Raw genomic sequence first — 27,981 nt, forward strand, 5'->3', positions numbered from 1 at the left:
GCGTTAAGGAGTGGGGTAGGTCTACATGAGTGAACGCTGTAGTATTCAGAGGGAGCAGATTACTTTGGAAATTTGACTGTGAGGGCTCCACGGAACGTTACAGCAGAAGTGCACGCTTATTGCTTGCTTTTCAGCAGCGTGGAAACAGCGAGGCCGTAGGAGAAAAACTAACAGGACTATGAGGACGAGAAACCGAGAGCAAACAGAGACACTAGACAAAGGAGAGCTCCGTTTCTATAAAAACACTCCATAACGGAGCAAACAAAGCCCAACAACTGTTTTGACACTTACATTGCTGTGTGGTCATCGACATATAAACAGGACAGACCGGACTGAAACCGATCCTGCGTTGATCAGCTGGGAAAGAAAACTGGAGAGGTTGAAATTCACTGATTTAACGTTACTTCTGTGAAAATGGGGTGAGTTCACTCTCCTTTTGCTACAAATGTCCGAAAAAACGACGACGATCGGTCTTGAACAGCGCAGATAACCTCTCTTTTTAGAGTTAACACCTACTAGTGTGCGACAGTTGCACATTCAGTGTAACTTTAGTCAGGATCAGTTTCTTTTTTGTTGTTTTTTTTTTTTTTTGACGGCTTAAGTTTGGAAAAGGCGAACGCATTTCAATATCTCCTGCGCTGTCTAACTAGACAGCATGTTTAGTCATCATTGTCAGTCCCGAGCCAGCAGAAAATGTCTAAAGTCAAGCCCCAAAAAAGCCACAGTTAGGCAGCTGACGGGATTCCGAGTCTCTTTATCTCTGAGCTCTGTTTATGAGAATAATTTCTCCAGGGTCATTCCTTTGGTGACTACAATGTACCACACTACATTGTCAAATTTAAAACTTTTATTAACAACATAATGTAACAATAACTTATATCTTTAGTCAATTGAAAACTTAAAATAAACTGCCATCCAGTTTCTCTTTTGTAAGTGCAGTCTTCTTCACAAAAGATGACATTCAAGTTCACAACAAAACAAACAAAAACAATAAAACAGACATGTCCATAGTCTCTGAACAATTAAGTGTCTTAACCTATTTCCGAACAGATGAACATATACCACACGGATAACTACTTTTTATCCCCTGAGAATGATGACTGTATTTTTTCATTCTTTCATGTTCTTCCTACAGATGGATATGTTGTTTAGAGCTGCTCTTTGAGTTGTCAAAAACATTAACATTTTTTATAATAGAACAACACAAGACAACTGTAATAATTTTGCAGTTTTAAGTTCTTCTTAAAGAGGAATATGGAAAGAGAACTGCTAAAATATTACTAAAATATTGCTAAAATATTAACTATTTACATTTCTATGGGCAGACGACAACTGTGATTTTTTTTTATATTTTCATGTTCTTCTTTAAGAAAATGAGAATGTCTACATTCTCTGGAGAGAGGGCTGCTCTTTGAGCTGTCACAATGTCCCCTGCTGTTGAGAACACTCTCTCACTTGCCACACTTGTTGCTTGTACAGCAAGATAACGTTTGGCAAGCTTGGACAAATGTGGGTACTGGTGCTCATTATCTTTCCACCATTTCAGTGGATTTGAATCCACAGAAATTACTTTAGCCATTTTGTATAGCTGAATCTCGTCTTTCACAACATCAGGCCATGGTTTGATTGCTGATGATGATGCAGTGGAGGCTGTGCTGAAAAAATCACCAAACAGTTCACTGATTGCTGTTCTCTTTGCTGGGGGGCTGCCTCTGCTGGTTGCTACAGTTTCTTGATCCTCTGCAGGGTTTTGGCTGGACCCTTCTCCCGAGGCACGAGACTGAAATAGTCACAAAAAACACAGTTGTTTAAGGTAATGAACAGGCAGAAATTATATTTAAGTGTGACAACAAGAAGCAGAAAGCATATTGTGATTAGTCCTATTCCTGAAATATTATGAATGTGAAGGAAAAAAAACTACTTTACAGAATAAGATGATTATTTCATCACATTAGACTAAATGCATCACATACCTGTGTGGGGTGCTCTTGCAAAATTTTCTCCTCCAGACAATTAAAGATCTCATTCCGAGATTTGTCATCCAGGTGGGGTAAAGTCTTAAACCTAGGATCCAAGGCAGTGCTCTCATTCAGGAACTGTTGAAGTCTTGGGTCTGAATACCTCTCTTCAAAGTTTGCCTCTATAGCAGATTTAACATCCTTTACAATTGTTGAATCTGTGTCACTGTGTTTCATAGATGTCAGGATGGTGTGTTGTAGGGGCATGATCATAGACACAGTAGGCTGCTGTTCGGAACTCATCAAGGTTGTGACTGTTTTCAGGGGCTTCAGTACCTGACATACATCTTCCAGAACAGTCACATCTTGATCAGAGAGGGTGATAAGGTCTTTGGCATTTTTTTTATGTCTTTTTCTGCAAGTGCAGAATAGACAGCAGCTTGTTGCTCTAAATAGCGTGTGATCATGTCATAGCTGGAGTTCCACCTTGTAATGACATCTTGAACCAGCTTGTGAGGAGGAAGCTGAAGCATGTCTTGTTTTGACTTTAAGATGGCTGCTGCAGTGGTACTTCTGTGGAAAAAAGTGACCACCCTCCTGACTCTGCCCAAAAGACGGGAAATCTGGTTTACTCCCAACCCCTTCTGGGAGGCCAGATTCACAGTGTGGGCTAAACATCCAATGTGTGGTGACAATCCTGCTGCATTTGAGGCATTGACAATGTTCTTAGCATTATCAGTTGTCACAGGGATGGTTGAATTTTGTCTGTCCAACTTCCATTCCACTACCACTTCCCTCAGCACTTCTGCTAAATGTTCACTTGTGTGTGCTTCATATATGGGGCGAGTTTGAAGGACTGGATTTTGAATTTCCCAGTCATCATTAATGTAATGTGCTGTGACAGTCATGAAGCTCTGTGTTGCTCTGGATGTCCAGCAATCTGTAGTCAAGGCAACTAAATGTGCGCTGCTCAGACCTTCAATAACTTTCTCTTTTACATTATTGTACATGGAGGGAATCACCGTAGCTGTGAGATGCGTTCTACTTGGGATTTCGTAGCGTGGCTCTAGCACGCTAATTAAATGCCTAAAACCGGAGTTTTCCACCACCGAATAAGGTCGCATGTCCGCGGCTATGAATACTCCTACCGCACGCGTAATTGCATTTGCACGAGTTGAGTTGCTTGGAAGTTTAATTCCAAATGAAGACGGAAGAGTAGTTTGTGTAGTTGTTGGTTTAACAGATAAATCTATGTTTTTGTGGTGCCTGCGGAGATGCCCTGCCATGTTAGTCGTGCTGCCAGTGAGAGAATATGGTACACGCACATAGCACAGCTTGCAAACTGTTGTTTTTTTGTCGACAGCGCGAACGTTGTCAACATAACTCACTGGAAATCCAAAATACTTCCACACCAGCGACTTCAGTGAAAGAGGAGGGGATTCGTGTTCTGTCGATGGTTCTCCTGCATCTGCAGTTGCCATGCTATCTTTTGAGTGGCTGTTAGAGGAGGTTGACTCGCAGCACTTCAACACATGTGTTTTTTTCCGCTTGGCAAGTAACCAGACGCAACATGGGGGCGTGACAGCATCGACGATTCCATTTTTTAATTCGAAGTTTGAGACTGTGACTTAATTTCGATCGATTTCGATTTAAAATCGAAATCGTGACACCCCTAGTAAAAACGACTCTGCATGGTTCATTTCCAGAGATACAGGGCTCTCAATATGATTCCAGGAGTAAACTGTTAAATTGTACACATTTTCAGTGGTCAAATACCATATGTTGGTCACATGCGTGTCTGAGTGCCACAAATGTCATTTTTCTTCAGTCTTTATGCCTATAACTCAAGAAGTATTAAAGATATCTTAAGATTTTAGATTTTTTAGATGGTAAAATCTCAACAACCAATGTATAAAACCAACTTTTATTTTCTATTAATTTTCTATAGTTTTTCCAACCCTTTTAAAATGTGGGAAATTGAAGCAATTAACTCCAAAATTTTCAATACTCTGTTTACTCCGATGTGCGTCACTTTTTGGAAGGAATGATATGTCACGACTATATGCCACTTTTATTTTCTATAGATTTTTTGTGTGGTTTTGCCATTTTTGCAACCCTGTTACCAAAATGTGGTAAACTATAGCAAATTAAATAGAAGATATGTTTGTAATTATAATAAAAAATAATAATAATAAAAAAGCTATGGCAGAATTTAAGCTGTCACACATAGGGGCTACATTATTTGGGACAAAATGATCACTTTTGACTGATTGAAACCTATTTCTCATAAATTAAAGACATTTTAATATTTTCTTATATGAAAAATGTAATTTGGGTTAGACGTTTGAACACCTCGTGTTTTGACGCTTTCTGTGCAGCCGAGAAAAATCAACAGATGAACCGTTCTCAGATGGGCTCGAATGGCACTCTGTAAATTCATTTGCCACTATTGGAGATTTCCTGGCAGTTGGGTCAGAGGATCACATAAATCAGATGTGAAATTTTAGAACAGCATGCTATTACCCAGCAGGTGACTTCTCCTTGACAGAAATACTTGTCCCTTTCCTGTCCTGTTTACTTTCCGGTCTGCTGTTCTTAGTTTCAGTACTTGCTGGATTTGATTGGGGTTTTCATCTTAAAGCTATAAAAGGATGCTATAAAGAGTCTTGGGAACTATCCAGGAGGCTCAGACTCTGAATGGAGACCTTGGCTGTGCCGTGAAATTATTGCACAAGTTGGAGAAGAGACCTTTTTATATATCCTACTGTGCAACAGAAGTGCTTGATAAACAGTTTCTGCATGGAGCACCTGCACTGCTTTTTCCGGAGGTGTTCTGTCCTAGATAACCTTCCCAGAATGCCAGAGTGATTAAGCATTACCAGACTGTCTCTTTGGCCTCTGGAGGTTTAATTCAGGAAAGATTGATGGAGCCAGAGTTTGCTATGGAGCTACAACACTGATGACACAGGTGTGTCCTTCAGCATTGTGTGGACAGGGCTGATATGAATCTGATCTCCAGTGAAATTACTCTCTGACTTTCCATTAGCATCAGGTCCTTACTTTCCGGCAGTGGGACTCTGGCTGGCAGGAGCAAATCAAGAGGGCACCGAAGATTTTAATAAATGTTCCATAATTAGGGCTGTGCGATATTAAAAAAAAAAAATGTGATTCTTTGTCATACCCATACAAGGTCATACCTTGATATACCTTGTCAAAAAATGCAATATTCGATATGCGATATTACTTAAAGTGTGCAAAAATCTTTTTAAATTATATTTAAAAATATTTAAAAAAGGATAAGTATATAACCAATTTGTTTCACATTCTTTCTTGGAACTTCTGAAAGTGACCAGCAGTGTTTTATCAGTACATAAAAAGTAATGTCACAAATCAGAAAATATCATTGTCAAACATCAATGTGAACATACAAAAAAAAAAAAAAAGAAATTGTGTCTTTGCTTTCCATACACTTTAAGTAGTTCTTTATAAACCACAGCAAAAACTATTGTCTGAGAAAGTTCAAATATGATTAAAGGCAAGTGAACAATCAGTAAAAAAAACAAAGGGGGGGAGGGGGGGGGTAATTAAGTTTAAAACTGCATTGTGTTTACTGTATGAATTAAATTTAGATTAATCTTTGTTATAGCTGTTTTGTGGTTGATTAACATTAACATAGTGACATATTCAGCAGCACTATCTATTGGCTGCTGTCACTTTAAGACCAACTGCACGGCTCCAGTGGTATGATGATACACATCCGATTTCTTTCTCCGCTGTTTACATTCATTTAAAACATAACTGACTGCACTATTGCATGGTGACTGCACGGGTACTATTGACATTATTCTGTGTGTATGTGTCTGTTCAAACATGAGGAGGAGATGTGAAAGACAAATCAGTTTGGTTTTCGTGCACCATCTGAAGCACGTCTGTGTGGTTTTGCACGTGTGTGGCAGAACTGTAGAGACGCTGTGCGAGATGCGGCCTGTGCACGTTAGAGCTGTAATCGGGCCATAAAAGTTAGGGCCGACAGGACCCGAGCCCGACAAGTACATTTTGATTAACAGGTTTTTAAAAGCCCGAACCCGTTTACAGCCGACATTATTCAAATGTGCGCACACACACAGCTCTTTTGTCTTTTGTCAAGAATGAGTCATTTATACATGTTTTAACAATTTATTCATGACTAACATAGACTAGGCCTATGCACCAATAAAAACGAGTCTTTTTTAACTAATTAAATTAAGATAATTTAATTACATTTAAAGATGGGTATTTGGCAATAACGAAATTAAGATAAAGGCTCCGCCAGATTTGCTTCGCCACTAGCAGATGACATTTAATAAAAGAATAATGCCAACATTAGCGTAAATATTCCGTCCACATTATGCATTTAAGACTCAATGAATATTTAGTTATCATTAAAAAAAACCTTTACTCACAGAGGCTTAGCCTACATGTTTTTGTGGAGAAAATGTTTGAATCCAATGTAGATGGCTTCAGCTCGTTCCTGCACTCACTGATGGTGCGTCATTATTTACTCATTATTTTCATTATAAACATGGTCAAAACTTTTCCACACCTCAGACTTTGCTTTAGTTGCTGGTGCAACCAAAACGTAATCGCCAGAGGCAAGCCTCCATTACACCTACTCAGCATCCATTTTCGCATCTTTCTCGCGCTTACCTCGCAAACCGGAGCGCAAGCCCGAGGCCGCATAAGATGATATAAATTAAGCCCGAACCCATCGGGTCCCATCGGGTTTGGGCAAAGATCTTCAGCTCTACTGCACGTGCTTCAGGTGTGTGTCAGACAGCAAGACGATAAAGCATAGATTTGTTTTCTGTAACTTATCGCACTTAATAACTCTTTTTAACATCAAGCAATTCTCTGCTATATGTGTCGAACTAAAACTTTGACATTTCGCAACGTTTTGATCTAATTATCTTATTATTAAAATGATTCAGAAATCGCACGCCATTGCGATATGCATATCACGATATTTACATTTGTGGTATTTCGATAATTTTGATATATCATGCAGCCCTACATACAATGGGGTCCAACATTGGATCCCATTGACTTTTATTGTATAGACAAAAACAATATCTTCTTTTGTATCCCATGAGAGAAAGTCTTATAGGCCTAGTCTTGGAGTGCCATAAGGATAAGTAAATTATAGATTTACTTTTATTTTTGATTGAACTGCCTCTTTAAAGATTTCTTTCCTTTTCTTTTTCTTTTTTTACTGCCAGAGTCTTACAAGTTGTATTGTGACCAAGGCTGTATTCATGTCTTGAACACTGGGAACCATTTATTTTCTTTATTTTCTTTTTAGAAATAAAATAGTGAAGGTTAGTAAATACATTTAACTATTTACAAATAATATTTTAAATGCATGCACTTTTATTTGGATGCTTAACATATAAAAAAAGGCAAAACGTTTCTATTAACACATTAATCATGTAAATGATACCATATTTTCAATGCAAAATGGCAAAATGTGAGGAAAAAAGGTCCCCTTCAATGGTGGTTACGGCCCTGATTGTGACATGCTGTGACAAAACCATGTGAATTTTAGCTTGCATACATGTAGAAGGGCTGCACATTTAATTTAATGTGATTGTGTATCTTGTCAGTAAAGCCGGTTCTGTAATCAGTAGTAAATCTCAATCACCTGCTTTAACATGGAGCAGCATTTACTACACAGAGCCATAGTTCACTGACAAGATGCACAAAAAATTGTGGACGACATAATCGTAGGATTATGAAATCATTTGCGATAATGACAGCCATATATATATATATATATATATATATATATATATATATATATATATATATATATATATATATATATATATATATATATATATATATATATATATATATATTACTGGTGGGCATAGATTGATTTTTTTAATCTAGATTAATCTCAGTGTAATCTTGGAATTAATCTAGATTAAAATGGCTCATTTGAATTCTGCCGAAGGCATTCAGAATATGTGTGCTACCCAAATAAAATAATGACTAAAAGTAACGTTAAGTCTTTGAGAACGGGTTTCTCAAGACAGGTAGTGCTCTAGACTAGGGGCTCATCTCCTGTTTCCAAAATGCATCACAAACTGCTTGAGAAAGCTGTAAACTAATTCCTCATTGCACAAGGTGCAAAAAACCTTACGCCTGTTTCACACATAATCCGTCTGCAGTGCGTATGCATTTCGTATTTTTTTACGCACCCATGTTAACAGATTCCAGCGTTCACGCGGTTGCGTTCCGTCAGTGTGTTCCAGGAGCGGTGCGTCTGCAGCAGTGCAGCGATCGTTTACGTACCGAGTAGCGGACTGCAAACACGTCCTGTGTGAAAGCACAATGAGTCTGTGCTGCTTCAGCATCACATACGTAATGCACACGGACTGCATGCGCACTGCAGACGGATTATGTGTGAAACAGGCGTGAGACTTGTCAAGGTTTCCATTTGGAAGCTTCTTAAAAAAATAAAAAAAAAAACCCTGAAGCAAACCCGGCGGCATCTTAGCTGCATCCATGTTAGCACCTCACATTTGATGTGGTAATTTCACAGTAGGCATACACACAGGTTTAAAGACTCGTTCTCGCCCCATACAGATTCGGCTAGGTATACATCTGCACTAAAATATCAAGGTGAAAGTCATCATAGCTCGCGTAGTATAGACCCAGCTCCCAACCCAACTTTGAGAATAGATTAACGGCAATATTTTTTTTATCGCCCGATAAGAGTCTCACGTTAACACAGCACGTTATATATATATATATATATATATATATATATATATATATACACACACACACCAGGGTTGCCAACTCTCACACATCTGGCGTGACACTCACGCTTTCAGCATCAATCTCACGCTGAAGTCCAAGCGTGAGTGTCACACCAGATGTGTGAGAGTTGGCAACCCTGTAAACACACATACATATACATGTGCAAATATTTTTTCCATATATACATGTATGTGTATTTATATATACATTAATAAATCTACACCATCCAGGCCGGGCCATGCCCCTTCATAATCAGATCTGGCTCTGATGTCCCACACTTGACCTTGCATTGGGTGCTTCTCATTCCCATCCCAAGCGCTGCTTAGCACACCTCTGATACCAAATCAACCCACATCAGCCCAAGAATAATGCGTCTGATGGCATCATAATGGAGAATTAAATAATGCAGAATATGTTATGAATATATATGTATGTATTATTTTTTCTCTGAAGGGAGCAGCCAATATTCAGCTTGAAGGCACACGTCTTCCAAATTGACCCGGCCACTAAACGAAATTGGATTCCAGCCAGCAAACACGCCGTCACCGTCTCCTTCTTCTTTGATGCTGGCAGGAGCGTGTATCGCATCATCAGTGTAGGGGGCACTAAGGTGAGGGAAAACTAATGCTATTTTTTGTTATTTGTGCCGTGATACTAAGGTGGTATTTTTGTGTTTTGCTCTAATGCAGGCGATTATCAACAGCACCATTACACCTAATATGACCTTCACGAAAACGTCACAGAAGTTTGGCCAGTGGGCGGACAGCAGGGCCAACACAGTGTATGGCCTCGGGTTTGCCACTGAGCAGCAGCTTCAGCAGGTAAATACATATTATAGCACGGTTTTATTAAAGAGATAGTTCACCCAAAAATGAAAACTTCATCATTTACTTACCCTCATGTTGTTTCAGACCTCTTTGAGTTTCTATCTTCTGTTGTGCACAAAAAAACTTATATATATATTATGTGAAAAATCTTGGTAACCAAACAGTAAGAAGGTAGCCATTGACTTCCATAGTATGGAAGAAAATATTGGGGAAGTCAATGGCTACCGTCATCTGTTTGTTTCCAACATTCTTCAAAATATCTCGGTTTGTGTTCAGAAAAAGAAAGAACTGCATGCAGCTTTGGAAAAAATTGTCATATTTGGGGGAATTTAAGCTTTAATCTAAATTGTGGGTTAAGCAAATCAATGTAAATTGTAAAATAAATGGTAAAACAAACTAAAAAGTGGATTGATATTTATGGATTGAATGACTTTTTTTGCTTAGGAGCATATGTGCTTCAAGTTGAAAAATGTGAGTGCCTTCAAAAACTTTAGGGGCGCAATGAAAATCTTTAAAATAATGAGTGTCTTTGATAAAGGGGAAAACGTACAGCCAAAATTATTGAATTTATTAGAATACAAAAAGCACACACATTTGTAAAAATTACTAACAAAAGCATTAATTCTGTTTTTATTTATTCTGGGTCAGTGCAGCTGCCGCTGACCTTTGGGGGTCAAATTGACCCGCAAACATCATAATCGTAATAAACATTTTACATGCACATTCCACAACTCCTCATAGTATCAAAATTAAATTCTAAATGAGAAATTGTCTGAAATATTCTAGGTTAACCAGTATTTCCGACAACTCAAATCAACCCATAACAGGTGTAATCTGTATGTATTGATTATGTAACAACAAGTGACATTTTAAAAGAGATTTTCTGTTAAATGTACACTGAAATGGCATGTATTTTCTATATAAAATACACTGCATGGCATGGTTAACAATGACCTTTAGCTGCATCTTTATTGACAATATATCATGGCCTCTTGCATCTTACGTCTATACATTTGTTAAAAAGATTTGATGAAGCTTCTATAAGGGTTTTAGTTATGTCTCTGTAATGTCTGTGCAGTTCTCAGAGCAGTTTAAAGAATTTAAGGAGGCGGCACAACTCGTCCGGGATAAATCACAGGAGAAGTTTGAGCTGTTGAGTCCTGGCCTAAATATCTCTTCTCCACAGGTAAACACAGTATTTCAACTCCTATTTCAACTTCAGCTAAACATTTTCGAATCGTGACTGAAAACAACACACTAGCATTATGTAATGATTCAAATCTAGACATTTATCAACTCATGTCATACCTGAGCATTTCATTCCATCTCTATTAACCACTAACAATAGCACAGAGGATCATCAGGCCTAACACATGTTACAATGTATCAATTTTAATACCAGTCCCACAAGAGAAGTGCTCCACTGTGTATATTGTCTTTCTGAATTCTTTGGAAGTGTGTGTGAGTCACGAAGCATGTCCTCGCATGCCAGGAGGTGACACAGATACACTGGTTGGAGCCTGTGTAGAGTTATGTAACTCTATGCGGTCACCCGGGTAACACAAAAGACTTGTTTATTTTACTTTACAGTTGGCTAACCTTTTTCATTCACCATTGGTGACACACTCATCCCTTAATTATCATGCCCATTATAGCAGCCTGAGAGTATTCCAGAGTCTGCGTCCACATCAGATTAGGACATTGCTTTATATAATATGTATTCTTTGATTAAACCCATCATTCCAGTTTGACTTGTTTGCCATGAGCTGTGCTGCGTATTTATTTAGTCAAAAACATTCCAGGTGATATTTCACCAACAAATCAATAGAAATAAATCAGAAACTGTTACATTTATGTTACATTTAAATTGTATATATTTATGCCGATTTAAATTGAATAGAATTGAGTTAAAGTATTTTTCAACAGTATAAAAAAAAAAAAGCAATGATTTCAAGACACTTCAAGAAACCTGCAACGCTACAGTTTTAGGCACTTGTGTAAAAATGCTGTAAAGTGAGGATGCCATCAAAAATAATGCCATAAATAGATTTTATGAATTAACTTCTTTTAGCTTAACTAAATTAAGTCAACATTTGGTGTGATCACACTATGCGTTAAAAAAAGCTTTTGTCCTCGGTGCACTTGCGCATTGTTTTTCAGGTAGCTTTGCAGGAAGGTTTCTTGAAGTGTCTTGGAGACATTGTCACAGTTCTTCTGGATTGAGTCTGTCTCAGTTTGTTCTGTATCGTCATGTTATTCCAGACAGACTGGATGATGGTGAGATCAGATCTCTGTGTGGAGCACTGACTGCTGTCAGACTCCTTGTGCAAATAAAAATGTCACTGGATTATTACAATTAATGGCAAAAATAATGTTTGGAAATGCAAAATGATATTTCCTACTGACACACTACAGCAAAACATAAATAACTGACTTAAAACCATTTTTTGCTGGTGAAAATACTAGTGGCCTAAGACTTCTGCACAGTACTTTGTATATATATATATATATATATATATATATATATATATTAGGGTAATGAGAAGCTCCAGTGAGAACAATTGGGGTTTTGAGAAAACTAAAACCCTAAACACTGATATGCATCGCATTCAGCATGTTAATAAATGTTGATATCCAAAATCTGTCTTGTCAAAGTGAAGCCACACATCACTACATGCCTTCGAGCCCATTCTCTCTCTTCTCACGTCTTTTGACGCATGCAGTGACAAGTTAAACAATCAGAGCTCAGGGCACCACCCAAAGTGCTGCTATAACCACATCTTGCTGGCAGTAAGATACCCCTTTAAACCTTATGTGTCCTTAGAGAACAAAACATTTCCATGTCAAAAAGAACGGTCATAAAAATATACCTTATTCATATTTCTTCCACTTTCACTGACATAGAGCTTTTTACCAACATCAGTCCTCATCATAACTACCAAAATGTATTCATTTTCAGGATTTTAATCCTTTAAAGGGATAGTTCACCCCAATATGAAAACTACCCCATGATTTACTCAACCTCAAGCCATCCTAGGTGTATATGACGTTCTTATTTCAGACGAATACAATCAGTGTTATATTTATATATAGCTTTATTTTAGAGCTTTTTAATGGCAGTGAATGGATGTTAAGAATCTGAAGCCCAAAAAAATACTTCCATCCATCATTCTTCTTATATATAACCAATAAGAAGAAAAAAAAAAATCAATAATTTGATAATAAATAAAATAATAAAATCTTACATGATTGATCATCGAGTACTCGATCACTATTGCACATCCCTAGTCTGGAAGCTATATTGGATTGAGTATTATGAGGAAAAATAAGCTTAATTTTCATTAAAATAATCCTAATATATATATATATATATATATATATATATATATATATAAAATGTATTCATTTATTTATTTATTGATAATTTTGGCTAAATTAATGAAAAAATGCATTTATTTTGACATAAATGTGTATTTCTTTTATGGAATTTTACAATTTGTTACAATAAATAGTTACACTCAGGACTTTCAGGCAAAATATGTCAATATTTTATCTCCGTGCCATTTAAGCATAAAATCATGCATTTTTTGTTCTACATTTGTGAATTTTACAAATTGGGTGTTTTTTTTTTTAAATTTTTTTATTAAAACAACAACAGTGGCAAACTGCCATTTAAAGGGATAGTTCATCCACTGGAACGCCACTCTCTCGTGAACACAAATGTAATTTTTTATTTTTTTGATTCTATTTAGCTGACAGGGACATTGTACATTAATAAAAATTATTAATGTAAGTGTACTAGAATTAGCCAAAGGCTATTTTACATCCGTAGTCCCTTGACAAGATTTTATAAGTCACCCTGCTCTACCTGCCGCCATCTTTCTTTGTTGAGAAGATCTCCTTTGTACGACTTTACGGTTTATAAAGTTTAAAATTTGGATATTTTTCTTACACAAATTCATTGCTTCACTTCAGTAGGCCTTTATTAACCCCCCGGAGCCGTGTGGAGCACTTTCTATGATGGATGGAAGTACTTTTTTGGGCTTCAGATTCTTAACATCCATTCACTGCCATTAAAAAGCTCTAAAATAAAGCTATATATAAATATAACACTGATTGTATTCGTCTGAAATAAGAACGTCATATACACCTAGGATGGCTTGAGGGTGAGTATATCATGGGGTAGTTTTCATATTGGGGTGAACTATCCCTTTAAAGGATTAAAATCCTGAAAATGAATAGATTTTGGTAGTTATGATGAGGACTGATGTTGGTAAAAAGCTCTATGTCAGTGAAAGTGGAAGAAATATGAATAAGGTATATTTTTTGACATGGAAATGTTTTGTTCTCCAAGGACACATAAGGTTTAAAGGGGTATCTTACTGCCAGCAAGATGGTGTTTCAATTAAAAGAAGAAAAAAAAAGGAAAAACAGGTCAAACACAGAAAAATAATACATATTGCTCATTTACTTCTGCTACCAACACTGTAACAAAACAAGGCTGGCTGAAACTTAGTGTTTAATAGTACTGTAAAATGCTTTGTGTTGTGTGGCCATATACAGTATTTTCTGTAGTGGTTTAATGGCCATGACAGGCTTTTCGTCCCATGAGCTCTTAGTGTTCAAACATGCCTCTCTAGAGCGAATGAAACAGGCCACAGACTGAGAGCTATTCATTATTTAATCAAGCCTGAGTGTTCAGTGTTAAAAACCGCAACCGAGTGCGCTGAATAATGCTGCCATTATTAATTGATAAAGTGTGTTGGGGTCTTTTCATGAGTCTAGGGGCGATGGGAGAAGAACGGATGTGTATAAAAAGTCAAACAGACAGATGTGCTCTTTGGTCACTTCAAGAGCTTTCTGTCCAAATCCTGTATTATGTTTTTATAACAGCTATTTTAATAGCAAAACATGCATGTCTCCTGTACATCAAATAATGTTTTAGTTGGTCCGTTTTGTAACAAGTTTGAATCTTTTGTAAGAAAGTGTGTGTACTTGCCTGTGCAACACTTGCCACGCTGATGTTTTTGGCCTTTACGTATGAGTGACAGTAATGGTAATTCATGAAATGCTTGTGTCTTCTTGCTTTTTATGTCTCTTTTGTGGTGATGGGATTGTCTCTCTCTCTCAGCTGTCTCAGGTAAGCTGTCAAACTGCCATCTACATCTGTTTCCACATACAATGACACACCTGTGTCTCCTGTGCAGCTGACACCATTCGCTATTGTCATAGAGTTACTCAAATCCCTCAGGAAGGACTTCATATGAAACACTGTCATGCATGATAACTTTTGTCCCAGTTTGTATGGAGGCCATTTATACAAACCTTATGGAATCAGAATTGGGAGTTTTGTGGCTTTATTTGGTGCCATCTGAATGCAAGTGTACTAATAACATATCAACAAAATTAAAATAGCTATTATCTTTGGCACATTTAAGACCGTCTTCTTTTCTTGGGTAAATATAAAGATTTATTAAAAAATACTCAGGGCCATATTCAAAATAGTGTGCAGGGCTTAAAGTTCTCAGGCACTGTGACGGATATCCGGCGAGCAACGTTTGATTGATATCACTTTTGAGTCCATGAGTTCGCCTACCAATGGTATGAGAGGAGCAGCTTTCACTCTCAACCAAACGAACATTACTAGCCAATCAGATTGTTTTGCTCTTATAAACCGGAGATGCGCTGATGAATGGAGAAGCGTGGCAAAAAACTGCAAGGCGCAATGGTCAAAGATGTCCATCTAGGGCATATTTACATAGAAAAGCTAATTATAAAGCTGCTGAGCTTTGTAAAGAGTAAAAATATAAGAAAATAAGAAAACTGAAAAATTCATAAATACTGTAATAGTATAAAAATAATGATACAAAAAAAAAGTGCTGGGCAATGATTAATCGCGATTAATCACATCCAAAATAAATCATTTTGTTTATATAGTATATATGTGTGTGTGTGTGTACTGTGTATATTTATTATGTATATAAAAATACACACGTGCATTATAAATTTGACTAATATTTAAATTTATTTACATAAATATATTTAATGTAGAAACATAACATATTTTTCTTAAGTATATAAATGCATGTGTGTTAGTTTATTTATATATCCATAATACAATATACACTCACATATACTACATAAACAAAAACATTTATTTCGGAGGTGATTAATCGCGATTAATCATTGCCCAGCACTTAAAAAAAATAAACGTTCCCCTCTAATAACTTCTCCATCTAACTAACTGATTGGAAAAACCATTGGCTGTTTCAATAAAAACTTAAACTAAAATTAAAACAAATTTGTAAATTTAGAACTATTTTAAATCAATGAATAAATAAGATTACTTTGGCATGTCCCGCTCCAGCTAATAATATTACAATAAAAAAAAAAAATACTTAAATAGTACTACACCCACTGATTTAATCTACAATAATAAAATAAAAAAAGACGAGCCCTTCATCATGTCCAACTTCCTGTTTCAGTAGCGCTCAACAAGTATGAGTCTCGAACGATATTTGGGGGACAAACTACTAGCTACTACTAAATATTGTAGAAACATAATTTTCTGTAAAGTTGCTTTGTAACGATTTGTATTGTAAAAAGCGCTATACAAATAAACTTGAATTGAATTGAATTGAATTGAAGATTGAGGTGGTTTAATCTGAGCTCTTTCTAATAGTGTTGCTAAACTCCAGTATAATTTTTCTATGGTTTGACATGGGCTCATGATAAGAGTGGAATATTCTGGAAATCTGTAATGCCTCATTAAAAATGTAGAGATCTGCAAGATGCATTATTGAAGGGATGGAGCTCCCGAGCCGTTGACTATGCAGTGGAGATGTTGTGTCTTTGATTCCTCTCTAAATATATTAAACACACGGAAAGCTCCATCTCAAGTTCCCTACGTCTGCCACGAACTGCTATAGAGAAGACACACAAGTCATCGGCCTGAGTGGTTGGATTAGAAACAGACTGTCCTCCTCTTGGGAACGCTGATCTTAAGATTAATGAATTATACAAGATTTTCTGAGAGCAAGTGTGTATTGATGCACAGAAACACTGTGTATGTTTGAAATGCCAAGGCTGCATTTGCTGCTATACAGTATACGCAGAAGAGCCGAGTTCTTTCTGAAGTACTGCTCTGGTTTTCCCAAGTCTACATGAACAGCAGGCTGAAGTAAACCGGTGTCCTTTCAAATCTCAGTCACAGAACAGCACCATATGTTGCCACATGCCCTGTTTAGTCACATGTGCACACTGCTCAAGTGTTTCTTCATCAAACAAACAGACTGTGAATGTGGTTTTTTTTAAAGAAGTTATTTTATCAAACCATGGGATAGAAAATGTGTGCTCACTGGGACTGTCTTTCATTTTAAATGTGGACATTTCCTGTAAACACCAAATCAGTGGCACCATTTAAGAATAGAGATTTCATGAATATTGCATAAACATTAAAATTATGAAAACTGGTTGTAATTTATATGTTATGGTGGAGATGTATACTGAAAGTCGTGGTGATATTTTTTATGTTGTTGAAACAAATCTCTTATGCTCACCAAGGCTGCATTCATTTAATCAAAATACAGTAAAAACTGTAATATTCTGAAATATTATTACAATTTAAAAGACCAGTTTTCGATGTGAAAATATTTTAAAATGTAATTTATTCCTGTGATGCAAAGCTGAATTTTCAGCATCATTATTCCAGTCTCTAGTGTCACATGATCCTTAAGAAATCATTAAATATGCTGATTTAATGCTCAATTATTATTGGTGCTCATTTATTAATAATGGTTTTTATGATTATCAATGCCAAAAATAATATTTTGCAACATTATAAATGTTTTACTGTCACTTTCAATCTCAATAAAAACATTAGTTTCTATTAAAACACATACATCATATCATGGTTTCATCATAACTATTCAGCAGCAACATTGATAATTTTAAGAAATGTTTTTTGAGGAGCAAATAAGAATGAATCCTGTGACACTGAAGACTGGAGTGAAGATGCTGAAAATTCAGCTTTGCATCACAGGAATAAATTACACTTTAAGATATATTACAATAGAAAATAGTTCATTTCAACTGTAAAACTATTTTAGAATATTAGTGTTTATACTATATATCAAATGCAGACTTTAAAAACATGCAAAAATCGTAATATTGTCTTTCATGTGTTTATAATCCAGGTGCTGTCTGAGGACCGTCAGTCTCCTCCATTGCTTGGTGTCAATGGCTCCAGTGAGGACAAGTTGTTTCGCAGCAAGAGTGCTGATATGGAGGAATCCACGGAGAAAGAGCAGATGAGGAAGATGCTTTCTGAAGGGTAAAACATTCAGATCTCCCTGATACCCATCAAATCTCATCATCAAGTTTTCTTAAACGATAATTCATAACTTGGACACAAACAGTTTAAGATTGTAATTATTTGATGCATTTCATTAGTGGCTCGCTCAGATGCACGTGAATCGAATCAATCTGCCTGACGTACTTTTCCTCCTCAGTAGTTTTCTGGGGTAATTGGCAGTGAGTTTAACGTCAAAAGTTTTGCGGATTCAAGCATAAATTACTTCACCATACAAGCGCATCCTGAAAACATCACAAAGAGACAGTGTTTAGGAAGTAATTCTGCAAATGGGTTACTTACAAAATAAGAAGAGATTAAAGAAGCTGTTAAAACATGCTTAGCCTTTAAATCTGAAACCAAGGGACATCAGTAGCCCACAGTATATTATTGATTTACTTGTTCTATAATATAAAGAAATTACATTTCAAAATGGCATTTAACATCTGCTGCTGTTGGAGTAAAATTCTTCAGTTAAATTGGTCTATTCCTCAGCTTCCAGAAGGAAAGACCGGAGTATAATTGAAACCCAGGTGTTGGTTTGTTCACAGGTCGATATGCCAGAGAAACTCAGATGCTGAGCTGTTTTCTCTTCGGGACAGCAACACTAAGCTGGTAGCTGCTCTTCATGAAGCTAACAGCAGCATTGACCAATGGAAAAAACTATTAGCCGAGTATCAGGAAGAAACAGATCGCCTACGAGAGCAGGTGAGGAATAAAAGACTCTACAGCATCTTAGAATTAAAGTAGTGATTCATTTTTGCGATGCCATAGAATGATCATTTTAGGTTTGCCAAAATACATTTCAATGAACATTTAAAAGAACCATTTTGTTCTTAATGTAAAGAATCTGAAGAGCCTTTATTTTTAGGGAGTGCAGGCTAAACCATTGTTGTTGTTTTTTCAGGCACTGTAGATATTTTAGGCTATTTTACTTCTATAACTTATCTTTCTTCAGAAAGCATCCAAAACACATTTAAGGGTTTTATTTATTATGCTTCATCTATTTACACCTGTAGATTTCAGTTACAGTTCAGTTTGAGCCAGAAATCTCCACTCCAGTAGCACTTACATACTCTACACATTCCAGTTTTTTTTCTATTTAGATTCTAAAGGCTAATTGTAAAGACAAGTAAAAAAATAAATTTAAGTTAAATATTAAACTTTTTTTAAACATGGAAATAAACAGAATTTTCATATTTCATAATTGTTAGATTTTGAGTTATGCATGTGAACTACTTTGTGTGTGTGTGTGTGTGTGTGTGTGTGTGTGTATGTTATGCCTAAAACGTCATGATGAAAATTATTATTTTATTTTGTTTTTGGCCGTTTACAAAATTTTCTAATTTATGGAATGATAAAAAGAGAGATCTTAAAAATTCCAAAATGTTTACCTCTAAGATGTCAAGAATTTTGAACCGTAGGTTTATCCAATGTTCAAATTTTTTGTTCTGGAAATGTTTGCAAATTACTGCATATTTAATCAATTAATCCCTAATTTGCATTAAACATAATATTTCAGAAAACTTTCACAATGTACGTGTTCCTGTGGCTCAGTGGTGGAATATTGCGTTGGCAGTGCAAAAGGTTGTGGGTTCAATTCCCAGGGAACATGTTAAAAAATTGTTAGCCTGAATATACTGTAAGTCATTTGGATAAAAGCATCTGCTAAATACATAAATTTAATTTATTTAATATAAAACAATTGGGATTAAGCAACTGTGATGGTTAAATCTATTATTTTTTTTATTTATTTTTTTACCCCATTCACCTAAAGGGTTTTGCCTTAAATGAATGTTGTGTCATCATTTACTCACCCTTATGCTGTCCAAACCTGTATGAGTCTCCATCTTTAGCAAAACTCAAAAACAGATATTGTTTTTGTCATTGGAGACCCACCCCAATAAAAAAAAGTCGATTTGGAATGGCATTGTTGTAATTTAAATGTTCACATGCAACTGGGACATGATAGAAGTGGCTCCAGATGAAACCATTTTTCCACACTACTGCTTTTTTGAGGACCACATAAGGATAACATCCACATTTTAGATGTTGTCATGTGTTAACAATTTGTTTTAGCAGTTGCTCAAGCAAACAGAATATTTTCCCTTCGGCACTCTTCATTGTTTTTACATAATCATACAATGAAGGATTCCACAACACTTTAAAGGTCTACTGAAGCAAGCATTATCCAGATGATGCATGTAGTTCAGGTCTTCAGAGAGCGTGCAGAGGGATATTCATAGGAAAAGACAATACGCCTTCATTGTCTGGAACAGAGGGAAGACAAATGACCATAGGGAAAATGAGACCGCTAAGATTCTCTACCATTCGGACGTTCTTGTTTTCTGCTCTGTGCTTTGCTCCTTATTTCTGTACTTTTCTCTTGATTTTTCGAAGATTTTAACTTCAGCAGATCAGCACAGTGCTCAAACAACAGATTTTTGCACAGTGCACAAACACTAAAACTAAAAACTCTTTGGGACGGGAGTAATACTAAGACTTTGCCTCTCACTGCCAGCAGCTTACATTCCGGAGATGGAAAACCACAGCTTTCTACATTCATACAGAAGAAAGAGAAAATGCCTCTTGTTGAATCTACATGTTGCATGATCTGCTACAAACGTCTACAAAGGATTGTGGTTCTTGAACCAAAGTTACTTGCTGGACTTCCAAAACAGACGGAACACTCAGCAGACCGTCGTCATGGACCCTCTCAGCATACAGCTGGTGAGTCCTGTGAATCTACTGATTCTCAACAGTTTATACCAAGTGTAGAGGAACAAGCTGAAACTGATTGTCACACTTCTCGATGACATAACCAGGGTGCGAGACCCAAAGGAACACAAGACAACAGATTGTGACAAGTTTCTCGTATTGCTGCCGTAGCTTCCTGTACCCCAGATTCGGCTATGATAAGGCTCGTGAATACTGGTATTCTACCAACCCCTATACATCTTGAAAACAGATTCGAAGTATTAACGAATGTGGGTGAAGAATCCCCAAATGTGATTAAACATGGATCGGATCAGCCAGCAGCTAACATCGCTACTAACAGGCGCTCAAGGTCGAGCAGACAGTTGCATTCAGCTCAGAGCGCAGCCGAGCCCAGGACTTTGATAGTGGGTGACTCTGTTATCAGAAACATTAGTAACAGGACTAAAACAACATGCTGCCTTCCCCAAGCAATGGTCTCTGATGTGAACCAGGAACTTCAAAACATTCTGATGAAGCACAAGACTGCAAATCGAATAATCATCCATGTGGGGAAGAATGATATTCAGAAAGAGCAGTCAGAACTCCTTAAGAAGGACTTCAGTGAACTCTTTGAAACACTTCGAAGACTCAAAGTTCAGTCGTTCATCAGTGGACCACTCCCAGCAAGGGGAACAAATATGTTTTTTCAGTTGTTTGGGCCGTACACATGACTACAAAGATCTTGCAATATAAAAGTGAATTTCATCAACAACTTCAAACTTTTCTGGGGCCATAGACAACGGTTTAAACCGAATGGCCTCCACCCAAACAAACTTGGTGCTAGAGTGCTTAATGACAATATCTACTTTTCCCTCCGTCATCCTTCAGCAGAGTGTGTCAATCCATTCAGCACACACACACACACCAGGTCCGGGTCATCATGTGGTTGACATATCCCACACAGCCACAACAAGCACTGCTCATGTACATCACTGCTGTGGGCCCTGCCCACAGAGCTCATCACAGACAGAATGTGAGGTTGTCATCAGAGAAGTTGTGGGTTCGAGTCTCGGGCCGGCAATACCACGCCTTAGGTGCCCTTGAGGAAGGCACTGAACCCCCAACTGCTCCCCGGGTGCCGCAGCATAAATGGCTGCCCAATGCTCCGGGTGTGTGTTCACAGTTTTTGTGTGTGATCACTGCTGCGGTGTGTGCACTTTGGATGGGTTAAATGCAGAGCACGAATTCTGAGTATGGATCACCATACTTGGCTGTATGTCACGTCACTTTCACTTTTACTTCACTTCACAAGCTCTGCTCATGTACATCACTGCCATGGGCCCTGCCCAGTGAACTCATCACAGACAGAATGTGACATATCAGAACAGCGCCAAGATTCAGCACCCAAGGACGACTTTCTAGAAAACAGCCAGGGAAGCCAGGACAACATATCCCAGCCACCGGAAACACCAGAGCCATAGCCCCGGTCACGAGACACCTTATCCCTCTCTCCAGCATCTCCACTTCTAAACTTCTCACAGAAAATGGAGGAATTGGTGTATGCTGGGCCCAAACTCTCAACCACTCATTCGCTGCAAGCCCCCAGATATCAACAAAAAAATGCAGGCCCCCCAACCACCAAAGCCTTTGGGCCCAGCTCGTCCTCCTCCTCCTGTGAGAGCTCTCCGACCGCTGCCACAATGCCAGGGCCCAAACCCTCTATCTCCTCTAGGTGAACCAAAAACAACTGATAACAGCTCTCAATGATGTTTGTTGGGTTGCTATTATAGCAGCAACATTCACAAATGCTTACAGGACAAGCGGGAACCCAGTGTGCCTGTAGCTTTCTCTATTTTAGTTTTATCATGTGATAGAAAGTCTAAGGCCTTCTCAAGCCGAAGGGCTAAATCATCTAATCTGCGGCCTATTGTGCATCAAACTAAGATTGCTGTAAAAAAAACAGATGATCCCTGAATATGAATGCAAATTGTTTAATAACACGTTAAGCCTTATGGTTTTCTATGAGAGGAAAAGGTTTAACGTGTTATTAAATGCGTTGAATTCATATTCAGGGATCATCTGATTTTTTGTAGATAGTATACTTTATTAATATGATGTTTAGTGAGTATGGTCTGTTAATATCACTGTATTAGTGCATTAAACCACGTTAAGCGTTTTTCACGTTAAGCTGGCTATTCGCTGGCTCGCACTTTTCATTGGCTTGAAAGCCAAAATGTTCCCATACTGGCGACGTGACATTAGGTTTTGGGACCAGATCGAGCGCCTCCCATCGTTTCAGCCAGCCTATTCAAAACAAACGAAGCACCATAAAGCTACAACGGCTCGCGAGAAAATTACAGTCGTAACCATATTGTATCATTAATTTATTTAACATTGAATGCACAGTGACAAATTGAAAAAAACAAGAAGGCCACAGCCTCATAAAAAAAAAAACACTGAACACTGCGGTTGCTGCGGTTTCTGCGGTTGCTATCTTTCCTCTGCGGTTTGCTTGTCAATAGCGCAGTATTACAATATTGCGGTTATCGCGACAGCCCTATTACAGGCCTCCAAAATACTATCCAGCCTTTGTTGAAGAGTTCACTGAAATGTTATCACTGATCTCCTCAGAGTTTGACTGGTTTGCTATTGCAGGGGATATTAATATTCACATAAATAATTAAAAAAACAAAACTACAAAAGAATCATAACTGTTTTATACACTTTTGACCCGACTCAGCATGTACATAATTTATAACATGAGAACAGTAGTTTAAATGTTTTGCCACTTGCTTGAGCAAATAAATATATAAATCGAGAAGTAAATGCAAAAGTAAAAGCATGGAATAACTTGTTGCTTATATTTATTGTTTAAACGTGTCTGTTAAAGATTGTATTACTGTACTGTGTAAAAATAATAATTGCAATGCTGAAAAAGCATTTTCAGTGACAATGTTTGGATTTAAAATCCAAATAATGGATAAATGTTGTGTTTGTGGTAAACAGCTATTGATCAATAGCGGACTCTTGTGTGAAGGCACAGTCTGTGCTGCTTCCCCTCTCACAAGAGTCACCTTAGAGGGGAATTGGCCCCATTTTCAAAAATGAAATTCAGGCCCTGACTATATATAGTTATACATTATAAAAAGAAGCCTTTAAAAAGATCGGTATCGATGAAAAACTGTATTAAACCACTTCTGAAAAAGCAATTATAAAACAATTATAAACCAATATCAAATCTTCCTTTTACAGGAAAATTTTATAGAAAAGGTAGTTTTTGATCAGCTGAACAAATACTTAAATGGATACCTGGACAATTTTCTATCTGGTTTCCGACCGCATCACAGCTCAGAAAGAGCGCTCATAAAGATAATGAATTATATTAGCTTAAATTCTGATTCTTGCAAAATATCAGTGCTGGTATTACTGGATCTCAGAGCTACATTTGACACTGACGATCATAACATACTACTAGAGAGACTGGAAAACTGGGTCATGGTTTCTGCGATTATAAGCAAATGGTTCAAGTCATACTTAGAAGGGAGAGCTATCATGTAGTATAGGAGAGCATAAGTCTAAGTGGACAGCCATGACATGCGGAGTCCCACAAGGCTCAATTCTTGTACCGCTCTTGTTTAGCCTGTATATTCTCCCACTAAGTCAAATAATGAGAAAAGAACCAAATTGCCTATCACAGCTTTGCTGATGATACCCAGATTTACCTAGCCTTATCTCCAAATGACTACAGCCCCATTGACTCCCTCTGCCAGTGCATTGATGAAATTAACAGTTGGATGTGCCAGAACTTTCTTCAGTTAAGAAAAGAAAAAACTGAAGTCCATGCATTTGGAAACAAAGTTGAAGTTCTCAAGGTGAATGCATACCTTGACTCTAGGGGTCTAACAACTAAAAATCAAGTCAGGAATCTTGGTGTGATTCTGGAGACAGACCTTAGTTTCAGTAGTCATGTCAAAGCAGTAACTAAATCAGCATACTATCATCTAAAAAACAGTGGAGGAATTAGTTGTTTTGTTTCCAGTCAAGGCTTGGAGAAACGTGTTCATGCCTTTATCACCAGCAGGGTGGACTATTGTAATGGGCTCCTCACCGGCCTTCCCAAAAAGACCATTAGACAGCTGCAGCTCATCCAGAACGCTGCTGCCAGAATTCTCATTTAAAATTTACTCATTTATAAATCACTCAATGACCTAGGACCAAGATACATAGCAGATATGTTCACTGAATACAAACTGAACTCCGATCATTAGAATCGAGTCAGTTGGAAATACCAAGGGTTCACACAAAACAAGGGCAATCTTCTTTTAGTTATTATGCCACCTGCAGTTGGAATCAGCTTCCAGAAGAGATCAGATGTGCTAACTTTTTGCCACTTTTAAACCTAGACTCAAAACTCAAATGTTTAGCTGGGCATTTATTGAATGAACATTGTGCAATGTCCAAACTGATGTACAAAATGTGCTATATAAATATACAAATAAACTTGCCTTGCCTAAAAAAAAACCTTGAGTAGTTAGGCACAATATATTATTATTATTTTTTTAGGTGAAACAGTTAGTGAAACCGTTTTGTTCAAATTATAATATTAAATCGTTGTCGTGCTGTGCGGCCAATAAGTAAATGTCAATACGTCTCTAAAATATCAAATAATTTAACCTTTTTTCGTTTTCATTTTTTTAATCTACATTTGTTTTTAAAGTAGTTTTTAAAAAGATGTTTCTGTTTTTATACCGTAGGCTCGGCCTAAGTTTGATGACAGTCTTGTAATAGCAGTTCTGTTGGTTTGATGTTTCAGGTTGCAGAGCTGGAGGCTCAGAGTGGAGTTTCTGCTTCCAGTGAGACGGGAAGCGAGGAGCTCACACAGACTGTGGCAGAGATGGAGGCCCTTATCAGAGCTAAAGATGAGGTAAAGATTGCTTTAAGTAGTAACAGTGCTAACTGACACTGCAAGAGAATCCATCTTGAGACTCACCATTATAATCTCCACACTGTAAGCTGCACAGACACTTTATTATCAATTTGCATTTTTGTTGTTTGTGTTGGACCCAATAATAATCATGATGTACTGAAGTAATTAGTGTTAGTGACACTGAGAGTACAGTTAGTTACCTTTTGTGCATAATTACTGCAAGTACTTCTGCGCTTCATTACTGAAAGTGTGATCCTGGTCCCCTGTGAACAAGGCAATGGTGACACCAGCACAGAAATACGCATAAATCTGAAAATATGGAATTGCTTAAACATAAAATAGTATGTAATCAGTGACACTTGTGAAATACTATACATTTGAAATGTTTACAAAATTATTATTTCAAGGTTCAGCCCGTTTTCATCAGTTTTTTTATACCGGTGAATTTCCATTGAAGATAGAAGTACTTCTACATTTCTTAAAATGGTACAAAATTTGGTATAGAATGTTCCATGTTTACTGTAAAAATGGTTTTTACAGGAAATAAAGATTCTACGAAGCAAGAAACCAGATTTAAGTGAGATGGAGAAAGAAAGGGAAGAGGCCTGTCAAAGGATACAGGTAAATTCCCATAACACAAAAAATATAAGTATGATAAGTATTAGCTTTAGACATGTCTCATTTATAGATATGTATTAGTATTTTGAATTAGTTTTAATTTGTATATTTTCAGCTAAAGTTTTTCTGTCATCTTATTAGAGTTCGTATTTATACATTTTTAATTAATTTTTAGTTATTTTAGTAAAAATGTAAAATTAAATTGAGATGATATATATATATATATATATATATGTATGTATGTATGTATTTGTTTTATTTTTATGCATTATTGTATTGTTTAAAGAAAGTGTTTTATGGCTTTAAAACTAATCTTTGTATCATTATGCTACTCTTTAAATTTAAGAATATATTTATTTTTTATTTTTTTATACGTAATTGTATATTTGTTTCCTTTTGCTTTGTTTTCTTGTTATTTGCTTTAGATTTGGTCTTTGTATTGCTGCACAGTTGTCTCCTATTTCTTATCTCACAACCCTGAGAACTTTAATAACCCTTCTTTTGACTTCGTTCTATAGATATGATCATGTTTTGTCTTCCTTGTCTTGGCATTAGGACCTGGAAGTGATGAACTCCGAGTTGGATAAACGAGTGCGAACAGCAGAGAGCGCTTTAGCTTCGTCCCAGGATGCTCGGAGCAGGGCGGAGAGCACAGTGCAGAAGGTCATTGAAACTTTAGACGTTAAGATCTACGACTTGAGCCACCTGCGGCAGAACCTAGCCGAGCTCCTGGAGAAATGACCTCTGCGCTCAGACAAATGTTAATCATGAGGTAGATAAGAACTCTTCCCAAGCTGCACAACTCTGCGCTTGGTCACGGTACTAGTCTCCTAGTGAAAACTAGAGAGGTGATGACTAGGATGAATTTAGGACACATTCATTCCACATTCACTGCCTGAGAGCCATGGGTGTAACTTACCAGATGTTTCTCGCACAGAACTGGCCCTGTTTGCTTGAAATAGTCACGAAGAAAATCATAAACAGACTAGAACTTCTTTAGAGCTGTTTACTGGTACTATATGGCAATATATTGGAAAGTGTTGTTAAGATCTGTGATTTAGTTGTGACTATTCTTCTAAATAAAATAAGACTTTGAACAAAACGTTCTGTAGATATAAGCTACCATTCGATGTGTTTACCAGTATTGTTAGATACATAACTAGAACTGACGAATGAGAATATCTCACTATTTACGGACACCAGCATGTCTCTGTTAGGACGTTAAGTGATGTAAAGGCTCAAGGTTTCTCTTATTCCTTTATTAAGTTTGATAAATGAAGGGCTCTGCGTTTGACAACCAGAGAAACGGGGAAATCTAAGCACAAAGCACTAATAAAACATGATATTTCTCTTAGTGACAAACGTGAATGGTTAACGTTAACTTCTCTTTTTTCATTTACTCATTTATTAATTATTTTAACTGGTCTGCTGCAGTCTAAATATGTAGGTAGTTATATATCGAATGCATTTTTGCAAGTTTTCAACTGTTTTGGAGAGTACTTTCATTTAATTGTCACTGTCAGATTCCATTAGATGCAACAACCCTTAAGGAACAACACTTTATAGACCACTATCGTTTGCAATATGTCTGCATGCATCTTTATACCAAGCTTTATAGTATATAGTTTTTCCTCTTTTTAAAAACATGAACTTTCACTTGAACTATTGCTTTCATTTTACCTTGCTTGCACATTTGCCCTATAACCTTAAATACATTTGCACATATGCTATTTTTCTATTGTGTGCCTGTTGTTGTTGGTTTTATATGAATTCCCAATAAACGTATTTGCTTCATGAGTA

The 27,981-nt window shown here is 37.0% G+C and overlaps 1 protein-coding gene across 2 annotated transcripts; it reads left to right on the plus strand.

Annotated features, from left to right (window-relative positions):
* LOC132119328 (homer protein homolog 3-like) lies at positions 1-27,978 on the plus strand. 2 transcript variants are annotated; one of them, XM_059529188.1, is made up of 9 exons: positions 1-419; positions 9,216-9,372; positions 9,452-9,583; positions 10,668-10,775; positions 17,785-17,921; positions 18,491-18,647; positions 25,450-25,560; positions 26,104-26,184; positions 26,737-27,978. In XM_059529188.1, exons 1-9 carry the CDS (start codon positions 415-417, stop codon positions 26,920-26,922), a joined length of 1,074 nt encoding a protein of 357 aa, XP_059385171.1. In that variant the 5' UTR covers positions 1-414; the 3' UTR covers positions 26,923-27,978. The 2 variants fall into 2 exon arrangements, with proteins under 2 accessions (XP_059385171.1, XP_059385170.1); XM_059529187.1 differs by having other exon boundaries at positions 2-419; positions 10,668-10,784.
* The last annotated feature ends 3 nt before the right edge of the window (positions 27,979-27,981 follow it).

Source organism: Carassius carassius, chromosome 38 (assembly GCF_963082965.1).
Source record: "Carassius carassius chromosome 38, fCarCar2.1, whole genome shotgun sequence".
In the NCBI taxonomy this organism is placed as follows: domain Eukaryota; kingdom Metazoa; phylum Chordata; class Actinopteri; order Cypriniformes; family Cyprinidae; genus Carassius; species Carassius carassius.